The 23,671-nt window shown below is 35.8% G+C and overlaps 1 protein-coding gene across 4 annotated transcripts in view; it reads right to left on the bottom strand.

Moving 5' to 3' along the window:
* Positions 1-23,671, bottom strand: part of LOC126964517 (ecdysone-induced protein 74EF-like) — a 243,410-nt gene that overhangs the window by 6,000 nt on the left and 213,739 nt on the right. For all 4 annotated transcript variants that reach the window (XM_050807688.1, XM_050807690.1, XM_050807689.1 and 1 more), the window contains one exon: positions 18,793-19,005. In XM_050807688.1, coding sequence (XP_050663645.1) covers positions 18,793-19,005 — 213 coding nt within the window. The remainder of the gene's footprint in view (positions 1-18,792; positions 19,006-23,671) is intronic.

Here is a 23,671-nt window from a genome sequence, read left to right as displayed (position 1 = left end):
AAACGGCTACGTAGGGTATAGCTAGTAAATAATACAAAAAAGGCACTCATGCAACGAAAACTGAGTGATGATTATACATAGTATATTTTTTATAATTTAATAGATAAAAATTTTACAAATTTTTCATTAGTTTTATTCGTTTGATTTATAATTTGAATTGTAGAGTTATTAGACAGCGGCTAAAGGAAGTGACACAGAAATGTAACCAGGTTATTTCAGTCAAGTTTGCGTGTTAATTAGACATTTGAAAACAAGTACACAATTGAACTACTTTCATTAAGTCAAATTTGTTTAGTAAATTACACAAAGGCATTTCTGAAATTGAAATAAAATCATTTTTTCGGTTTTTTAAGTTAATATTTTAACTAAGTATTAAAAATAAGCTTAGTATAAAGCTATCTATCTATTCTTGCGTTAAAATGATTTCATAGTAAACTAGATTATATTTAGATTATTAAATAAACATTCAAATGTAACACAAAAAAAGCTATAATTTATTTGCTCTCGCTATATCTGTTTAAGACTTGATATTGTGTCAAACGATACAATATGCTGTATGGTTAATAAATAGATAATAACTCTATAGTCTATGTCTAATAGTGAGCAAGTGGCGTCTCATCGGCGGCCATTTACAAGTTAATGAACCGCTTCCACGTCCACCATGAAATCCCTCTCGCCCTGGGAAGCGCAACAAAACAAAAAGGCACAGTCTATATTTAGCCGATCAACGCATCTACTGGTTCTGCAATATCAAGGTTATTCCGTATACGGGCAACTAGTCTCATCACCGACTTAGCGGAATGATGAATTTTCTTAAAAATAAACCTTACAACATTGGCTATAGCTTTGTTTTACGCCCGGACGCGTCCCCCTAACCCTTCAGAACCGGTCGTCGCCAGCGACGAGTCCGCCTAATAAATAGGTTACCCACAGACCTCTGCTGTATAAATACTGTTGTTTTGTTCAGTAGCCGTAACACAAGTGTGATACATCTAGTCACTAGTGTAGCCATTGCGTTCGTGTATTTACTTGGCGATAACAAAGAATTTGGTAACACTGATCGGTTCTTTGACGAAGATAATGCTGCTTGATGACTTATTTGATATTGGACTAAGTATACCTTTAACTAACTGATAGAATCGAAGTCGATAACAACAAGGAAAATTTTAAATGTAAAATTATTTTTAACATTACGGTATACCGAGTCGTAACATTTGCTACAAAAAGTGGACTGTGCTCTGGTGGCAGAAATGTTTACTTAACGAGTTTATAATAATTTATAAAAACCGTGCACCATAGATGGAGCACGTTGCACTCTATATTCTGTGGTTCGGTATGAGAAACTTTAGGAATTAAAATATTTGTGAATGTGCAGGATATGACTGTGTTGGTACCTTGCCTAATTCAAAGAAATACTTTTCGGCAATGTCATCATTTGATACTTGCAGTCACAAATCATTTACACGTTCTTTATATTGTTTTAAAGATACGTTATCAATGCGCAAATATTATCATGTAATTTTGATAAGATTCGCACATTTCCTCTAAGCAACAGTAGCTTACGATTTTGGCGAAATTTTATCTTTACTTCATTGCCGGAAAGATAACATTGTTATAAAATATTAAATTTCTATTTTCGCAACCGCGATCTAATGGCTAGAAGTCTCTATATAAAGAAATACCAAAAGTAACATATAAATATCAAGAATGAACGGAAATCCCTTTCATTCGTTAAAAGTTAAAAATAATTGAAATTCGCGGCGCGAGCTTTTGGTCTGTTAATGTAAAATTCTATTTTGATTGTCATGCAAAAACAATGCAATTTTTATGCACTCATATCCTTCCATATTTCCATAGACAAGTCACAATGGCTGAGGACGTTTTCCTGTGCGACCGGAAAGCGGTGTGCGTGTCTGGACGAGCGCATGTGTTGGTAAGGCAAGTCGCAACTCGCGCGATGCCGCCGAGCGAGCGCCGAGCAGCCAATGACCAGGAAATGACGCCGCCGGCTGACCTTCACGCACGCGGACTAACTCCCTCCCGTTGCCCCGGCCGCGTCCCTCCACTACCCTATGTGTCCTGGACGCTGCTGCTAACTGCTGTGGCAGTCTCTCACGTTTTACTTATTTCCCAGAAATAGTAAATCTATCACAATTTTCCACTGTTTTAAATGTTTGATAAAAAGAGATATGGGTGTTCGAAAGATAACTGCGCAAATATAACATGACCGATAGTATATTAATAATTATTATAAGTTGAACAGCTGCTATTTAGAAGCTTTACCATGTCCACGTAATAATTAACAAGACGAGTTTCCTTCTTTGCTAATACTATTTTTTCATTGATTTACGTACATTGAATATTTCCTATATATAATACATGTTTATAAATAATAGAAACCAATATTCTTTGCCTCTATATCGATATCTTGCTCTATCGCTATCTATCGATAGAAAACTACACGATGTAAAAATATTTCAGCCACTCCAGAACATAACCATTTCTCAATTTAAGGGTGAGATCTATAAAGCGTACTTAGACTTTGTTCAGACGATACTGATGTTAAACTTAGCTGAGTGTGATAAAACTCGAACTTGACTTTTGCATTGTGCTGTGTTAGCTAATGCTCAGTATAGTTTCAGCTGTCAAATGACTATAAAAACGAAATCAAAGATTATGCTAAGCTCATACTCAGCTAATGTTTACGTAAGTAAAGTTTGAGCAAAGTCTAAGTACGCTGTATAGATCTCAGTCTAAGCCTAGTCTGAAACAAATTGCTCCAACGGTTAACTCGGGGATTTGTATCAAATGTAGCGCTGTGGTTGGAATTTTGTTCAGTAGTTGTATAGGTACCAAAAATATAACAGACAAGACCCGAGTTGTGGCTTCTAAGTAGTACAGCTCCATCATCTATGCCTCATTGATGGTTATTACCAGAGGTAACAGAGGTGATTACCCACTCTGCAAGCGTTGTGGTCCGCCGATCCAGTTCATTTAAACTTACACATTAGAGACATCCAAGCGATTCTAACGTGCCAGTTCTTTGTCAACGAGGATATCTACGTCGTAGTACACACATATCCTAACATAAAGGTAAATAACCTTAGTTTGGTACACGATGTGAATATTTTTTTTAATTCTCCAGTTCCTTGTAATATGTTTGGATTTATTTTCTTGCAGAGGGACCAACACAATTCTCCAAAATGTAAGGCATACGTTGTAAGCCACGGAGAAAATTGAACATTGGCATTAACAACTTAAAATATTTTTTTTGCCGTTTTGGGCGCGGCTCCGGCGTGGGTACCGTTACTTTAACACATTATAAAAAGGGCAAGAGATTTATATACGAATGTCGTGCAGCTCGGTCAACTGCTACTTCTGTTATATATATATGGTTGTGTTGCGTAAGTAGTGCTGACTACTGAGCCTGACGTCACCGAACTACAGACATTGTCTTATTTTGCTAAATGCTTAAACCTATTCTTAACAAACATGTTAATATCTTCTTTTTTTAAATGCCTGAGCAGAACTAAAATTTTATTGCAACAACAGTCAGAACTAGAAGATCGCCGGCTTTAATGGAGGGTCTCCGCGAGTCTAATATTGATGTAGCTTGTTATATTTATAGCAGGATTAATTCAAAGCGAATTTGTTCGAACTCAATTCTTAACAAATAATAATTAATATATTCACTCAAATGTTCAATATAAGCTATTCTGTAACCTTTAACAAAATTCAACGTTTTTAACAAAACAACAAAGGAAGTGAGTACTTATCTAATACGTTTGTATCGACGCGGACATTGCGCCATAAACGAGAATTGTTATATTAAAAAATGTAACAGTTATATTATACTAGATAACGTTACTATAACGTCAATATATTTATCAAGTAATGGAGATCAAGTCATGGGACTACAATGTCCTACTAAAGTCGTATAGTGTTTTAGGGTCACATTCGACATTTTCAGGCCTGGTATTAACTACTAGGTATATATTTTATATAGTATTTATTTCTTATCTATCATCTTATAATTCGACGTGTGAAGACTGCTTATGGATTAAAGTACCTTCTTATCTCATTCACAACTTAATCAGGATGGAACTATTGCGACAAGATAACAGTACGCACTATGCAGTAAAATAAAACTGTATCGATTTTATTTTGTTGCACTATATTTAATTATTATATTGGTAATTGCTATGAATTTGTAGATAATATGCACAAATTAATGATGAATAACTTAAATTACGTTATATTGTGTACAAAATTAATTTCAAAACACATCCCGTAGCAATGAACTAATAACATAGATAACTTTCATAATACATACGGTTGTCGGGAAGATATCGCGCACTGCGCACACTATAATGTGCTGTAAGTACATACTTGTCGGAGTCCGCAATGGCCTATACCTACTCTGTGGTCGGTACACCGATAACCCTCGTTATCGCTATCGGCCCAAACTTTTTAAATGCAAATAAGGCCCGGATGCATTTATCGGTGTATAGCATGATGTGTATAGTATGTATTTGCGTTGTATTTAGGCCGGGTGATGTTGTGTAAGGTCAGGATCGAGGCCAAGTTCAGGGAAGATACTTGTACATGTGAGCGGCCATATTTAATTAATTGGAATTACGTAATTCTCGAATGTTGCTGTTTATATTTTGTGAATATGATTATATATGTTTTGTCTCAATTTAGTACCTGACAATCTCTTCAGGTGTTGACTATAATTATTAAAGGTATAAAAAAAAACTAACTTTGTTTTCACTTAACAGGCCAGTCTAGAGTACGTAAGTAAGTGACGACTAACTTTTTAGTTTTCTCCCTGAATAGCTCTAATATATTACAACAAGTAATAAATAAGTGAGTAATATCGCCTGCGTAGATTTAATTTCCTACATGGCAATCGGAGTATTTAATAGCTTTTATGCTCATTCATGGATTTAAATGTTTTGACAGAACTCAATTGTAAGTTTAATAATTTAAGTAAAAATCATTCCTGCCGTTGCCAGTGAATCCTTTGAAATAGAGACAGACATTTAAATAATAATAGTAAACAGTTTTGGCCTTATTTTTCTACCTTATATTATAATAATTATATTGTATATGAATTGTGACGCTGTAGATTACATGAAAATAAATAAATAATCTATTAGTTTCACTCTGGAAAATATAATATCACATATATTTTTTTATGTTTAAAAATAAACATAATAACGCGGGAATTGTCACAAGCAAAAAGCACGTGTCAGTGTGGCAAAAATGTCCGTTTGACATTGTCACTATGTCAAGATTCCCGCGCGGCAACGCGATGCGTGGGCTTATATATTAATATAATTAATGTAATATGTACATACGTACTGAGTACCATAGATAACGAACCCATGTTGTTTGTCCAACTCCAACTCGATAAAGGCCCAGTGCGTTTCGATTATCGAAAACTACTTTTATTGCCAATACGACCTCAACCTGTATATTGGGACGCGGCGAAGGTGAATTTACGCAGAGTTCGTACACCCCGCTTACGTAAACAATATGTAACTAACAAAATGTCGTCTCTTAATTTATCGTGTTTTAATAATCCATTCACGAAGGTCACCATATCTCGCGACATCGAAAATGTAGCATTAATTGTAATTTTATTACAATTCAATAATTATTATAAAATGCATAATAATATTATTCTTTTACAAGAGTTTTTGTGAACTTTGTCGGGAATTGATAGTGATTTTCTTTTGTTTGTAGCAATTTGTCCGGAGCGTATTCTGCTTATCTTCATTAATTTAGTTTTTGTTAGCAATTCTTATTTATTCGTCGTCGTTTGTTTTGTGTTTATTAAGGCAAAACGTGTTGGTCAGACCAACTTCGTCTGTGTACACTGTACTGTGCTCATTGCAGCGGTCAGCGTGAAGGGTTTGGCTGGGCAGAGGGGAGTGTTCGGGCGCGTCCCGCGAGGGGTGACGGGGGAAAGCTGCAACTGTTTGCGCGGCGCCGCATTCGTGGTCAATGACACGGCGACATTGCATCAACGCGCGAAGGTCACCCCCGCCGCCCGGCCCGCGCGCCACACGGCACCCACTCGCCGCGGCGGCTCGCGGGCCCCGCTCGATGCTCATCCTCCACGACCGTCGACCACGTCTCGCGAATTCCTGCACTTCCTAACACGACACGCGCGCCATCTTGAATCAATCATGTCGCTCACTGTTCGTTGATTTTATTGCATTATTGTTTCATTAGAGATGTCACCTATAAATAATTAAAGGAGGTCCGTGTTTGACAAGAAAAATACTGAAGAGTTTTTTTAATCTAAAGATATCTTATATGCTGAGTAGACAGCATCAACAAACTATTGTTAATTTTAGTCTCAGGGACACAACATCTATAGACTATAAATACCTATTTAAACTAATAAATTATGTTAGTAAGTATGTAATTAGCTTAAATTGTCTTAGGACTATAGTATTGTTATAGGTCGAGTTCTTTAACGATAATAAACTGAATATCAAATATTCACGTGAAGGTTGCCTTGGTTCGGACATGGCTGTGCGAGGTACGCGCTGCGGCGAAGTGCGTGCTGTGGTTGTGTATTTTCGCGTTCCGTTCGCTATGAACCGTTTCCGGCACCGAGGCGCAGTCTTTGACCAACATTGACCGAAAATTCTCGATGCTATTGTCTTAAACAAAGTAGCGTGCGTGTAACCTTAGCTTTAGGCAGATGTGAATTAGGTACCTAATTACTCTGGTTTGCATATTATAAATTGTTAATCATAGAGTACAATGCACTCAAACAATAATTATTCAAATCAATTGTTTATTCCATCAAGAACTGAATAATTATTCTACTGATCGAATTCCACTGGCCATATTTCTATCAAATACTTATCTACCAGCAACGATGAAAGGTTTAAATAAAGTCGTTGTGTTGAATCAAAAGTTTGAATCCTTATTTCTTCTACTTTTGGCTTACAAAAGGAGGAATCCATAAATACTTATGCCATTAAGCCTAACCTTCGACAAATATCATTTTACGTAATTAATTATTATACGTTTATTAATATTTATCGTCGTCTCATGTTTAATTAAAAACAAAGTTTAAATCAGCGAGGATGTGAGACATTAGTTGTTACCGTAGCATTTCGTAAATGAGTGCCGGAATCCGGATCCGGAATTAGGCGTAGTGGTACTAGCGATTGTCAATTGTTATAAAGTTATAGGTGAATTAGACGTTCCGGTCTGATTGGCGAGTCAGGGTCGGGTGGTGCAACCAACCTGTTCGAAATCTACGCCCCTGACCCTCTGCCAGTTGCCGCTTCTAAGAAACTACGTTTTGACGGCAGTGTTCTAGAATCATTTACAAGAGCTAAGCGACAAAATATTTGAATTTGTAGATTTTTTATTATTTAAATCATTTGACGTTATTGCAAACTTTTTTATGTGCGTACTTTAAAATGACATAAAACAGCCCACAAAGACGATGTACTATAATGGTCATGAGACTGATTTCAATTATATAAACAATTCTGAATTTAAGTAGGAAGAGAAGGGGATACCCGATATGTCCCAACGTAACTAGAAAATTGTTAAAAGTTTTATGGAGAACGCAACGTCTTCTCGAATCCGATGAGACAACGAAGCAGTTTTCAAAAAATTATGCATTTTCAACGAGTATACAGAACATTCCCAAAGATCCCAAAAGAACTTCATAACTTGATTAAAACTTTCACACTTAATTAAAACTTGACCAATGTTCCAAAACAAACGACATTTTTTTAAATTCAAAACAGCGACCACAACCGCTTACAGCTTTGAGTGGGGAAGTATGTTCATAGGAAATGACTGGCAGAAATATAATGCAATAATATACGCACTCGTACTTCCTTGTTATACAAATATACACAAACATTGAAATAGGTCTTTTATAAGCTTAAATGTTACACATGTTTAAAGAGTTATTTAATATTCGTACACTTTTAAAAATAAATTATAATATAAGTATGTCTGTTATTTTGATGCCAATTTTAGATGAGTTTTTTACTAATTGAAACTATAGTTAAAATAAATAGAAAACGTTTTTATTTGATAAATTGTAAAGGAAAATATTGCCTTAAAAATGGATGAACAGCTTGAACTAAAGTTGAACTTGAGGTTGGTTTTAAAAATTTCAAAAATCATCAGCTTATCTCAGCCAGCCCTTTCCCACGGCCGGGCTGGGCCCACTGTTTGACATTAACGTAGTCGTATAAACTTTAGTCAGCCACGTTTGGCAAGATGTCCGCGATTTATATCTGTGACGGTTAGGGCTGTACATACCGTATTTATTGTACTTGCGGCAGTACTATGTCCTCCTTCATGTTATCCCTTTATCATTTGGGTTTACTTAAAAACATTTTTAAAGTGAGCCTAGTCCAACATTCTTTATTAAGTCTTGAACTATAAAATAAATAAAAATAATACCTACAATAAAGAATGAAAAGGATCAATAATTTCACTTTAAACAAGAAACAAACGGCGTTTAAAATAGATTCAAGTGTTTGGTTTCTCGAACATCGCGTATAATCTATAATATAATACAGCGGACGCAATAGGTACCGGATGTAATAAAGCATCGGGGCATCCCTGCAGCGGCGATGCCACAGTGCAGCGGCGAGCGGGGAACCAGCGGTGGCCACAGGGCGGGGGGAGTGCGTCTATTTATGCAGCGCTATGCGGCCTAACACTGACCCGGTTAGTCGCACACACACGCAATTGTAGCATTCTGTGATCTTACGGGATCGCAGAAAAACCATTTTCCTTCTTAATAAGAAAAACTGGGAGTGTTGTGTTGGTATCTTCTGCACTGACCGACAATATACTGAGTCAGCTCCTTTTAGCAGGGAATCACGCTCACATTGTTATTTTTATTACTTTATTTTTAATATTTATAATAGTGTTACGGTATTTAATATAGTATTTTAAGATTTTAATTAATATTGTAAATTGTTGTGTTTTTGTGTGAGTGTTTTTGTATGCTAATAAAGTGTTTGTATGTATGTATGTATGTATGTATGTATGATAGTCTCTATTAAGTTTTTCTTAGAGAATCTGCTTGGTAGTTAAATGGTAAATAATCTTGTTAATGTGAGCTAAACTTAGTCTTCAACCCTCAGCGTTATTCTGACGAGAAAGAAATATGCAAGCATAATTGTTATGCGGTTTGAACTTTGAAGAGTGGGTTAAGTAATGGGTTGGGCATCATATGAGCTTCTGCTTGTCTGGACACTTTTCTCATAAAAAATAATAAACTTCTATATTTCCTTATAAGTAATATTTTTCAATAAAGTTTAAAGATCCAATTTTAATGCTTCGCTGATTTACTATTAACCTCATTAAAGTCCTCCTAATGAATAATTATTTACATAAATAGCTGTGAAAATAGAATAAAGTTCAGGGCGATATGTTACCTACATGGCGAGATCCATCGTCCGTGAAGGGCAAATCTCGCCCAGGCAGGGATGTGTGGATAATTTTAAACGTGCAGGAAATCAGTCGAGCGCGTATATAGGCCGCTGGATTGCCCGCAATTTTTATATCGCATGAGGTTTCCGGGGAAATGGGTTGAGAGATTGAAATGGGGTCATCATAACACTCTAATTGTTCTAAGAATTAAGATTGTAAGCAGCTGTTTTATATGAATTCTGATTTTTTATATGAAATTTCAGTAACTGGTTTTTCTTTTTAAATCCTATTCGTTTCTGGAAATCTATCGTCTTGGTTCTTCTTGTGCAGTCAGTTTTCAGAGCATTGGTTGTGCATAGATATTAATTGAATAATTTAGCCTTGGAGAAGCAGTGCATCGGAATGTTATTGCGAAATATCGAAATGTGCTTATGTTTGTTGGTAAGTCAGATACAGCTAGCGATGTGACGCACAAGCTCCACACCAGATGACACATAAACTTTCAGTGTGGTTTTCAGATAAACTGTATGTTGCATGTCACGTACGCAGGTTCACGTGGAGCGAACTATAGTTATAAATAGTTATGAATGAACATAATTTTCTAATGTTTTCCTCATACGTATTAAGATAAGCCTGACCATAACAAACACAATGCTAGCCAGAAATACGAAGCGTGAAATCATCGACTGCAGTTCTGCGTTCAACACCTTAATAGTCGATATTATTACATCTATCTCAAGATTCGCTTCACAAGTATTGGATTTTAATTTTTTTTATGGGAGTAGAGGATAAATTAGCGTACGGATCCCCTGATGTTAAGTGATCACCAGAATGATTGGAGTTTTATACATTCTGACGATATTTCATCGTTCTTCTCTAAAATGGGATGCAATATGATATCTTGCGTCTGAAAATTTTCTAGTCTTCTGACTGCACTGTTTTAAGACTATCCAACTTGAACGACTATTGAATAATTAATAATAATAATGGGACTTTTGTATGTTCTTTAAAGTCCATTTACTTATTTCTTGTCCTGATACATCGTAGTAGGTGCCCGCGCATCTTGCGTATACAATACAGCCGAAAACGGGGTTTTTCCGGGATTGAGGTCCTTTCGCTTTCGCTGTGCCCAATGCCCAAGATCGTGGGACGTTCAACTCGGATGCGACGCGGGCTATGCGTTGCGACACCGAAATATGTAATTGTAGAGGAGTCGCGACTCACGGCGGCGTTTGGCTGTTGGCAGCGCGGCGGCCGCAAGTGGGTCGCGTTGCGCAAGCGCACACCCAGCGACAGATGGCGCACTCGTCTTCCTTGTATGGATTAATGTAGGTTCTACAATTTAGTGTCTATATTCAATTCGGTAGGTATACCGTTTACAAAAGATAAAATTAAATAAAAAATCTTATACAATTGTACATAAGAATAAATTCAGGCCTACTTGCGATAAAACGACAACCAACTTTATTATTATTCATACCTCCCAAAAAATGCGAAATAAAAAAAAATGTTACAGTAGTAAACATACATTAGCAGTGGCGTGCGAATTACTCTCAAAACAAGAATCGGTGATGTAAGTTTTGCAAATATCCATAATAATGTCCCCCAGCGTTCGGCGAGGGCAGAAATAGTCGCCAACAGCTATTAATATGAACGCTAGCTGCACTGCCCTTGAAACCGTACGATCACCTCGCGCACACTCCTGCGCACACGCACACTCTTCTTAAGAGCGCACACACTCACACGCGCGCGTTATCGCGAACTCGCGAGTATTGCAGAATAGACGGCGCAACCTTTATTTAATTTCCATTTCGTTTGAGTATATCAACATGCAGCGTACGCGATGTTAAATCATTGAATATGCATAACTTTTTTTTCAGTGCTGAAGTTCTTTAATGGCGGAATGCTTTCATTTTTTGACATACCTATGATTATCATTTATTTATTATTACCTATTTCTTTGTTTAGATGTTCACCTATATATCTATAATACCTATACATATTATATGAGTAGCTTATTAAAGTAGCGATTCTGTAATAAGTTATCACACTGTTATAACTCAATTGCATTACTTTTATCCATTTATTCGATTAAAATGAAACATTAAACCTGCTGATGAGAATAGAGCAATAACTGTCAAGGAAGTGATATTTTACAACGAACACAAAGTTGTTAAGTCGCCTCGAACTGATGAGTGATGACGTAATCAACATGGCTGTACCGACGTCACTGATTAGCCAATCGATTGAATGTTCTGATAATCGACACGACGCGTCGGTTACATTTTAAAATTTTCACAAACGGAAACACTAATTATACTATAATGTATTTACGACGACCGGTTTGTAATGTTTATGTTCAAGAAATTAGTAATGTCGATAAAGTAATTTAAATATTATAACAAAATAATTATATGTTAATTGGAATTTGTTTTATCGCACATGATAACTCTATTGGAAACTTCATTAATGCTGTGTGACGTATTGCAGTATAACAAACGTATCATAGTAAGTACCTATTAGTTATTTTGGTGTGCATTCCTTTTAAAATAGAATCATGAAGCACGACACATTTGGCGACTCGTAAACATCTTTTGACAGTACAAGACAGTAAGGTCGAAGGCATTATGAAATGTAAGGAAGAGAATGTTTGAATAGTCTTAGTTAAATATATAGAAATATTTACAAGTATGTGTTTAACAGTAAAATTTTACGTAAACACTGAAGATTCCTCATTAATAAATAAACATGGCTAGTTTTTTTATAGAAGGATATAAGTAATGTTTCAATGACTGAAAGATTATAACAGATAAACTTATTTTTTGCATAAATATAGATGAGTAAAAAGACTACGATTTATATCAGTATTTAGGTTTACAAATTCTAGTTAGAATTATAAGCGGGCTACAAAAGTCCTAATTAGCATACATTTCATATTAGCAATTGCGATACATTATCGAGCATGTTTACATATATGTAATCAGGTTTCGAGTGTGGAGTGGTGCGGAGTGGGCATTGCAGGAAGGTCGCTGGTTTCGCCAACTGACAATGCCGGCACGCCGTGTTTCGTAACCATTACAACATTTCGTGTGGGCCAACACTGTTGAATGAGATAGACGGACGCGTAAAAAAGAAATAAATTTGTGCAGGCAGAATAAAAACTGACAATAATTATAAAAGGGTCTCTTCCTCGTCAAACTTCTAGAAACAATTGAGTCAACTTGTCAGTTAGATTTGACAAAACGCCAAATTCTTATAGCATTGACTTGAATGTCTGTTATATGAGCGCACACAATATAAAATATCCGATGCGAGGTTTGTTCATGTGGTTGGTGAAATGAAAGGGAATTGAGATATATATATTGTAATATAATTTACAATATAACATTATTACAACGACAATACAGTGCTAAGTTAGGAATATATAATTGTTTATTAATTAAAACTATGTAGCGTATTGAATATCGATTTTGTTTCTAGATCCCAATAGATAGTGACTTTTGCTTACATCAGTAAAATTAGATTGTTAACCGAGGGTCGAAAGAATCAATTCCCGAGGTATTTAGACGCCCGAGCGCAGTGAGGTCGGCTATTGTCCGAGTACGAATTGATACTTTTACCCGAGTAAAACCCTCTACTTTTCATTTTGAATATGAGGAAAATAAAACTAGTTGTTTACCTAAGCACAGATTAGTATCCCGCCAATTTATGTCGACTTTTTAAATTTCAAATATGGAACTTACCGCGTAATTGTTGCGGCTTATTCCGCTCAAAGAAGTTTGCGCTAAGTTCACACTGGCTGTTTAGAAAGTCACATGGCCGCAGCATTTTTTCTAATTAGTTCTTTTTTACATAAAACTCTTCACAGCTGTTCTATTTTTAAATTTCATTCCGGCCCTTAGTTGGGAAGTAATTTGTATGAGTTTTTCCCTGTCTATGGAGGGAAGCAGTATTTTCCACCCAATAATAATCAGATCAAAACAAAATTACTTTCCGAGTATAAGTAATGAAAAAGATATACGTAGACAGTGTTGAAACTTCGTTTGTGTATTTAGCTTAAATTTTCTAATAAATTGTTATTGATTATGGTGAAATAAATATAATTAAAATTCAAGTTGAAAGAATAGGAATTGCGTTGATGATCAGCTCTGTCTGTGGCATTGTAATACTTGCAGTGTTGTTGCAGTGGTGAGCTCCGCTTGGTCAATATCTGACGTACTTATTTCCCGGGTTATTGTTTCAAATTTATTTTCGTATACAAGGTATAGTTAAGCGTTTGTATGTTTTCTAGATATTTTCGGAAATCCGATTTGTGGAGAGGATTTACGGAGCTTATGATACCTTAGATATGGACAGCCTAGCGAAACTTTCTAAGAAAAAAGCGATTCACTCGATTGTATGTTAGTCATTGATAGTTTGGCAGATGACGGCTATAATCTTGTAAAAAAACGTTCTATGCGACTGTTCGCTTTCAAACTTAGCGGGATTATACTTTGTGGCCAATCGCCATACTGTAATTACTACTATTTTTACTTATGTCAAATCACGTTTCATAGTAAACTAAATTTATATTTTTACATACACAGTTCCGCCTCCTATTACGTAGTATAAACATCCTCTTTGGATATGGAGTTTACGTCTGATTTCATTACAATGGGGCCAAAAACAAATATAATAGTTGCAAAAATAGAGTCACACCAAATCCGAAAACTAATATTGTATCATTGAGTTGAAAAGTAATTTTTATGCATTTGGTTGTGTTATTAATAGGAAAGAATTTCCAGGTCAGGGTGAAACATTCAAATGTGAAAGGAAGCTAGGAGTCACGGTAGGTACCTAAATAACGTATATATGCGAGCTGATGCGACTCTGAAAAAAAAAACATTTATTTTCTTAAGCATTTGAATAATATGTTTTCGCTGGAATTTGACATTTAGCCTTTATATTCTCTTATTGTAAAAACTGGTCATAGTGGACGTATTCACCAAAATAAATATTTCACATTAATTGATTATACCCATAGAATTAAAATATATACTAGTCTATAGACGACCTGCGTGACTAGTTTTGATATGTCAATGGGTGCGTTATTAGCTAGTTAAATAATAATAAAAATACTAAGGAGCTAATTCCAAGCGTGGCTGACTTTTTACGACTTGTCAATCAAAATCGGTTACACTAACAAAAGATTCGTTTTCAAATATTCTATTGTATATATTCGCTTTCATATTATAAAGGAATTTCTTGTGAGTTAAAATCAAGAAATTGAATTTAACTCACAAGAAATTCCTTCAAACCTACTAGATACCGCAGGGGTTGTCGCAACCTGCGGTAACTAATACTACGCCCAAGTGGGCGTACTCGTGCGAGTCGCGAACAATGTGTTACGTTGACGTGCCGGGTAGTAAAACTTTGTAAAAATTATACTACAAGAAATAAGAAAGACGCTAGGATTACATATTATCATAAGTTACAAAATTTGAAAGATGCCAGTGAGTGTTAAGATGCCACGCACACAAGCATCTTTACAAATAGCCAATACACACTACATTCTACAATATAAAGTTGCCGTAATAAAAAAGCTTTTGATCTTAGGTAGTACGGTATCTAGTTGGAGCGAAGCGGAGGCCACAAAAGGCTACAAAAGCTAACAGTAAATAAAATTGAAGTCCATATTTTATTATACAAAAACTTGCAAAAAGAAAGGTTCGATATCCAACAAACACGGTAAGGTTGTCAACACGCGAAGGAAGCGAATTAACCGGCATTTAACTCTTAATTTATAAAGAAAACAAAACTTAATAATATAATATGATATGACATCATCTATAGTCTATACTCGTTTTGTTAATGCTAATATTATTTTGCAGTCAATGTAACTTTTATTGATATTTTATGCTAACAGCAGAACTTCCTTCAACAGATAGTGGAGAGGTTAGAACACGTTTGTTGCGGAAAGTTTTATTATCAAAATGTTTTAATAAATTGTACTCCTTAGCTTAGGGTACTTGCGTACGTCTTCTCATTATTTTTTTTTTGTTGGCTAAATCGTTGGAACTAACATTTATTAGCCAAATGAGAAAGCAAACATCAATATCGAGTTTATTTTAAAATGGGTACTATGACGATGTCTATAAATAGCAGGATAAAGTAATTTGTCTCTATGCTATAAATATATATCATTATTATTATATAATCCGCACAGCACACTGATATAATATTGAAATAATGCGAAAAGAATACCGTGATTTAATAATAAGAAAAAAATACACTTTTCAGTATCAGAAATGAGTCCCAAACCCTAATTATGAAGCTTTCGATTCACATGATGACCTGTGTTGTTGGTATCATTGATTACTGCACTAATAAATATTAAAATACACATAATGTATAATTTAAATTATGTAGACTTTTGTCTTTGTGGTGTTAATATGCGTTTCCATACAAATATCGTAAATCTAGCTAGTTTCAATTACTTAAACTTGTCGTTAGACATTGCATGAATTTAATAATATTGGTAAGAGAGTGGGTGACGTCACGACCTCGTCGCCGGTTGCCGCGGACGGTTGACAATCAAGCGGCAGGCAGCATCGTCAAGAATGTTCAGCGAGCACAATCGAAAGTGGTTGTTTCGCATGCGCATGCGCACACGGCGTACGCGCTGCGCATACGCTGCTGTTTTTGCATCTTTACATTACATTATGAGGAGCACTGACCTTGTGCAATGTCAAATAGCTCGAGAGAGGAGTGCGAGTGGCGCGCCAGTTGCAGTTCAAGAGTTAAGACTGACACCGCTGTGGATCGCTCTGCCAACTGGTTCTGCGCTAGAGATGGGTTGCACTATCGATAGCATACCGCCAAATTTTTTTATTCATGTACGGCGCGATCTTAATTTATGCATTCCTCGGAGATGGTATCTTTCAATAAACCTAAGCTTCTCTCCAAAATTATGTCCTGTTTATGTCCACAATCCCCTTCTAATTTTTAAAATATTTTTTTTATAAAAACCTCCAATATGATCATCTCAATCCATAAAAAAGGTAAGTAAAACTTTCGAAAGATATAAGAGATAGAAATATTGTATGTATAACTATAATATGAATGTACAAATGATTAATTTGTTACTGTTTACTGAGTTATTTATTTTATCGATACTTTATAAGAACTAATCTCTCAACTATAATGAAAACAATTACGTAGGATGCGCAATTTTTCATGGAGTGTCACGGGCGCTTCGAGATGTTTCTATTTAGCCATAAACTTGAATGTTTAAGGCCTTACGGTTTGTTTTGTTTGTCTTAAACTATTAGCAGAAAGCTTTAAACGTTTATAAAATTAAAATGATATACCTACAAATGATTTAAGTTTTCTTTAGTGTTAATTTGAGTCTCGTGTCAGATTTTGGCGAGAGAACACGTCCTGAGGATGCCTCGTGTAGAGGCGAAACACGTGTCGAATTGTTTTAAAAACAAATATTGGCGGAAGTAACACTAAAGAAAACTTAAATCATTTGTATAATTATGGATTTCCGCAAAGTAACGCCTAATTCAATAAATTTTCTATGATATATCATAAAATTGTAAAGCTATAGCTTTACAATTTTTTCTTATAAAGCTCAACTTTTTCGAGGTAAATGGTAAAATATATTGATAAGTGACATTTATGTATTAGTGTCCTGATTAAAGCAATTTTGATTTGAACTCGCTTGTTGTTGAGTGTAAAGTGAAGAAACAAAATGTAACAAAACAATTGTTATATTTTGTTTATTTATTCTATTGGCGGTATTAAAAGTTTGAAACAACATTTAGACGAGTTGCAAAAGTTAAAGAATATCATCTAATGACGTCATGTGGCATTATGTTTATTTATTCCGGAAGAAAACACTGTGGTGTGGAGTCTCCATGTTGCTGCCATCATAAAAATTTATAAATAGAGGAAAGAGCAACTCTGCCAAATGTTGGTCGCGTGGGCAACACTGTTGCAATACAATAAGTTACCGAAACAGCTCAATTAACTGTAATTTTTATGAGAGTGAGGAAGGATGAAATTATCTCCAAAGATAAAAACAAAGTCAAAAGTGCAAAGATAATTCAGACAACAGAATGTTTTGTTTTAAGAACACTAATATTTTACATTAATACTTGATATATTATCGATGGCGGGATTGGCGAAGTGGTGGGTGAGCCAACTGGCCACTCGCCAGGATGCAGCAGGCATCCCGGGAAGGATATCCTGCGACCAGCCACCGCACACCGCACTATCAATGCTCAAATATTTTTCGGCGAATGTTATTATGATAACAGATTAAGAAGAATTTGCTTTAAAATACAAGGTCACCGTACTGAGATCAGTGTATCACACGCATGATTTACTCGCAACTTGATTTATATTTTAAATATGAGTGTAAGCTATTAAGCTATATATTCCGACGATCTAGTCAAGATCGCCGGAATGCGTTGGATGGGGGCAGCGCAGGACCGATCGTCGTGGAGATCTTTGGGGGAGGCCTTTACGCGGCAGTGGACGTCTTCTGGCTGAAGCTATTGGTGCATCAGGGTTAGATATGAGAGGCAACGGTGCTCAGGAAACAAAAAAATAAACATATAATTATCACTGCAATATATAGCAATCATTAGGAATTCCCTACCGCATCTGTGAAAAGTGAACGAATATTCTATAAATCTGGTACTGCGCGTGCGAACCCCGTTGTTCCGCATATCGACGTTTGTAGGTATAAGTGACGCGGGGAGGTGACTTACCGGATGAGAGCATTCACCTTCGGTCACCTTAGCCATTCGATTAATTACACGTATCATTGTTATCGATAATATAGCGCATCTCTAATAGGCGTAAAATTCTTGAATTTATCTTTTTACTTAAAAGAGAATCTAAAAACTAAACGTGTTCCCAATTTTTAATGTTGGTAGAATTTGGAGGTTAACCTAGTCCAGGTGCGTTATGAAATCATATCGAAAGTTGTATTCTATAAGAACGAAATTATGAGTGTGTTGTTGCAAATCACAGATTAACATCAGTGTCTGGGTAATACTACAGTTTTCTCGTATGCTCTGTGTCACATGCTAATACCAGTGCCGACAGATATAGCAATACTACTCTTGTACAGGCGTATTGGGGTAAAATGGAGGTTATTTATACGCAATATTGAGGTAATATTGTCTTCATTTGTAGTAAATATAACCGTTTGTTGTATTTTAAGAACGATGCGATATTGGTACCTTCCTAGAAGTCCAATGTGTCTGTAATTCCTCAATCACTTAACATCAAGTGACGCGTCCGCTTGTTTGTCCTCTTAAATCATAAACATAACCATTAGATAGTCAAAGTACTTACAGCCAGGAGGTCTCGGATGCACCACGTGGTGCTGCAGCGAGGAGGCGAGCTGGTGTTGCTGGTAGAAGGGAAGGAAGGGCGCGTGGAATGGAGGCGGCGCGGGTGCAGGTTGGGGCTGCAGGCGTGCCTTCAGCTCCTCAGCCGAGCCGGCGCCTGATGATGACGACTCCACGTCCGACACGCCGCTATCAGCCGGCGACGGCGGCAGCGACCCTGCGGAGACGATGATTCCATTACACACGTGTAGCGACATACTGTTTGTAATCACACTGTGACGTATGACTTCCACATGGGAGTTAAAATATATTTTACCCTACTCCCAGATGCTGTTTGTAATACTCGCATCAAGAAGATACTGAGGTTCGTAAATGCGGCAGGGCTTTACTACGAGCTATAAGTATGAGAGGCGAACACAATAGTTCAATTCTGGATGCGGTGTTACTAAGACCCAATCAGGACTAGCCTAATAGCCACCCTCTGCAAAAAATAAACTTAATATATATAAATTACGTGACACGTTGTTTACCCTTATAGACTCCTAAACTAATGAACGGATTTTAATGGGGATTATTTCATGGAGTGCAGTTTGGTCCAACTTGAGAGATAGGATAGTTTTTATTTCGATTTGGGACCCATAAATATTTTTATTTTCAATATTTGTTTTGTATGGACATATTTTCTATGAGAGAATTCAGTGACGCACGGTTTGACAGTTTTGCTGTGAAACAATTTCATTTCAACAACAGGGAGCATTTTTTACGAAATAATTCTTGATGTTTTGAAATATTTTTGGCAAATTCCTATAAAATAGTATTTTTTTATTATTATTATCTACAGAACAACGTCTGTCTGGGCAGCTAGTAATAATATATGTTCGAAAACATTTTATCGTAAAACAAAATATTCTATAACAAAAGTTATAAATTATTTAATAAGTATTCTTACTTTTGATTATAAAACGTTCAATAACAAACATAGTTTAAATGAGCTATTCGATCAAAAGTACATAGTGTCATTTAAACTATACTTGTAAATATCGTGTAAGTAATAAGGCTTTATTATAAATTTTTGAATATGAAACAATTAGTAGCTTTTGTTAAAAAAACATTAGCCCAAATGTCTGCCAGTTTTGTGGAGTTTGCAGAGCCTAGCCAGTACTTTCAAAGGTTGAACCAAAAGAAATCGAAATAGTTTTTCTGTTAAACTCTCTTTTAACTGCTGTGTGGAAGCACCCTGTGTTATTTGTAGCTTACATTTGAAACAAAATTTAAAATAATACCAGAAATACACTAGGTACATTTAAGTCTACTTTATATTATGTGTAGAAAGAAGCATGAGTCTGCACAAATAATAACAATATTGACACACTTTTTACACAAATTATCTTGCCCCAAGTTAAGCATATATATCCTGTGTTATGGGTTACAAGACAATGATATATTTAATACAATATACTTACTTAAACAAACATATATTCATATAAACATTCATAAATACATTTCAAACATCCATGACTCGGAAACAAACAGCTATATTCATCATATAAATGCTTGCACCTACCGGGATTCGAACCCGGGACCTCTAGCTTAGTAGGTAGGATCGCTAACCACTCGGCTACACAGGTTGGTAAATGATAAATAAGTTGGTATGTAAGGCATTATGCGTAATATATAACACAAATATAATATCTAAAACAAATATATACCACTAAAGTGTTTAACCTTTCTTGCCAGAAAGTGTATTATAAACGGTAATAAATGTAAATTCAATGTTCAATGTGCAATAATGTATAACAAGAGACTTAATCCTGCAGACAAACTGTTCAAACAGTTTGCGGGGCATTGTTTGCTTAAGAATCTTGCTGTAAATGATTAATAGTATAAATTAATAAAAAATAAATAACTCTTACATAACTGTTTTAATTCTCATACATTAAAAACAGATAGTTTGATAGAGATAATAACTAAACATCAAAAAAAACTACGATTAAAAATACCGACTTCAAAAACTGAAAAGTATAAAATAATAGAGATTTAATTTGATGCACCTTTTCAAAACTTTTAATATTAATAAAACGATAACTACTGGGCCAAACTATGGCAAATGTCTATAGGACCAAAACGGCAAACATTTCGCATTAAAAGAAAGAAGAATCACGAAAATCGTGTATATACATAAAAAAATACTAATTGAATTAAGACCCTCCTCCTTCCGTCGAAGTCGGTTAAAAAGATGTGTGATAACCCTGGACAGGTCACCTACCAACGGCTCAAGATAATTGCTCAACAAACTTTTCTCACAGAATTACGAATAAATTTGCATACACAGTACACACCGTTCAATTTGGTGGTTTGTAATAAATCTAATCTATTATTCTCTATTATACGCTGCCTCGCAACGGTCAGTGTGCACAATAATTTGCATGCGACCCCGGGATGCATCTTGCAAGACGTGGACAGTGTACACAGTGTAGAAACATATAGTTAGTTGTCGCTCTTGATGATGACGAAATAAGTAGTGCATTGAAGATCGTACATTATCACATATGGAAATTTAGTTAGAAATAATTATCAAACAATCTTTGGTGAGAAAGTGAATGAATTTATAAAAGATATTTATTTTTCTATGTATTTAGAAATTTTCATGAAGAACTAATAAAAAATTAAATAAAAACATGCACGTTGTATTTAACTATTTTAATATAATATCGAATATTGATAAATAATAGTTGCAAAACAACTGCTATGATTTTAATATATCAACAACCGTAATGATAAACAATGTGCACCAACTGTGCGTATCTGTACTGTGGTTCGCCGGGACAGTGGTCGAATATGTCGCCGTTAGAAATTAATCTCACACTTAGCACTTGCACGCTACCTGCCCTATGTGGGAATGTACTGGTCAGCGGGCGCTATTGTCATGTAGAAACAGTATTATTTTAATGTGTCATTATGCAAATCCGTGTCTCGAACTCGTTTGAATGCACGGGATTGCATTTTTGCATTACAATATGCACTGTATTTCGGCTGAGCTGAGCCAGGGAATATTTAATGAATCCAGTTATAAATTAAACTTATGTAACGGCTCAAATCAAAATTATTTTTACTTGAGCCACTTTTTCAAACTGTCAAAGAGCAGGTGAAAAGTATAAGGCAACGGCAAATGAATAGTATAATTGACTGGTTTTAACATTACCCATTAAAGGGTCAAGACATGCATTGATTTAGAAATATGCTCTAATCTTAAAGATTGGGGGAAGAAAGGGGGAACAGTGGGAGGCTCCTTTGCACAGGATGCCGGCAAGATTATGGGTACCACAACGGCGCCTATTTATGCCGTGAAGCAGTAATGTGTAAAGCATTACCATGTTCCGGTCTGAAGGGCGCCGTAGTCAGCGAAATTACTAGGCAAATGAGACTTGACAATTTATGTCTGAAGGTGAAGAGCGCAGTTGTAGTGCCGCTCAGAATTTTTGGTTTTTGCAGGTTTGTAATGGGCAGGGCGTATAAACCATCAGCTGAACGTCCTGTTCGTCCCTTATTTTAATTAGAAAAAATCTAAAATTCGAATAGTGAGTCAAGCATAATGGACATAAGTCCAGCTAGAGTTCCACCTGAATCATAAACAAAGCCGGAACTTTCTCATGTCAGGCCCTCGTAATAAAAAACGTTTGAGAAGTAACCGTCGGCAGGCATTTAAATAATATAATCATCGCACAACTAGGTTGGAAAGAAAGCTTGTATTCATTCGTTTCCTTGTCCATTTCATTGCTGACCATTTGACCAGCGCGCTTTCGACACCCCTTTATGCCATTGTGCACCCTTCATTGGAAGACAATGTATGGGAACCGGGAAACGCTGGGGTCCCGTCGGCCGCCAGCCGGTCAGCTTCTACTGACCATTTACGAGCTGAATGGAATAGTGTTGCTCTATAATCAGAATAGGCCGAGTTGTTTTTAATCCGCCCGTTGAGCTTTTGATACCGGTCCTGAATTGAAACAAGTCCCTGCAGGAAATCGATTCGCAAACGGCGTGTTATAAACTACTACGGCGACTGTGCTTGGTGGAAAAAGCAAAATTATTCCCAATTCTAATTCAGTCGGTTAAAATTAAAAGGGAAGATATAAGGTTCTAGAGTTTTGTGCGTATAAGAAGGTAAATAGATCAAATTAGGTGTAACAGAAGCTGTGAGTCAAACGTTGCCTTCGACTCCGTCATTCTTTCTTATGTCCTAGAGATTTAGTTAAAGATGCTTCGTTTTGTTGATGACGTATTTATTATGAGAAAAAAGAGATATCATCATGATTGTGAGTGATAAACCATACCCATACAGCACCTTTTAGGATTCTTAAATAAACCAATAGAAAGCAAAAAAAAAAAAAAAATCAGCCCAGTACTTCAAACCGAAGCGCAATAATGCTTGTACACTCTTGCTTGAAGGCAGAAAAAGTCGCTATGGTGCCCACCAAGCCAGCTTATATGTAAGGAAACCTCTCACTGGTATTGGTAAAATCTAACTTATGAATATCATACACATACTATAACTTAATACCCACATTTAAAGACTATATAACTACTACTGTAAATCTACGATATAAATGTTTCTAAGCATATGATACATAAACGTTCTTTTATGTGTCAATTTATCTCTAATGAACTTCATTCATTCATTCTATTCTTGCTGTTGAAATCAGAACATTTTGGCACCACAAACACTCCTGGAAGTCTTTAGGAAGGGGAAGGAGTTGCTGACGTTTCTGTAGGATTTGGGTGGCAGGAAAAACAATTATATTCCCAATTATACACGCAAAGGTGTCGAGTCGTGAAAATGAGTTATTTTTAAATTTATACCATGTCATCAGTATCTATATAAATAA

The sequence above is a fragment of the Leptidea sinapis genome, chromosome 5 (assembly GCF_905404315.1).
Source record: "Leptidea sinapis chromosome 5, ilLepSina1.1, whole genome shotgun sequence".
Lineage (NCBI taxonomy): Eukaryota > Metazoa > Arthropoda > Insecta > Lepidoptera > Pieridae > Leptidea > Leptidea sinapis.
The sequence above is the reverse complement of the archived record's forward strand: the minus strand, read 5'-3'. Positions and strand labels throughout refer to the sequence as shown.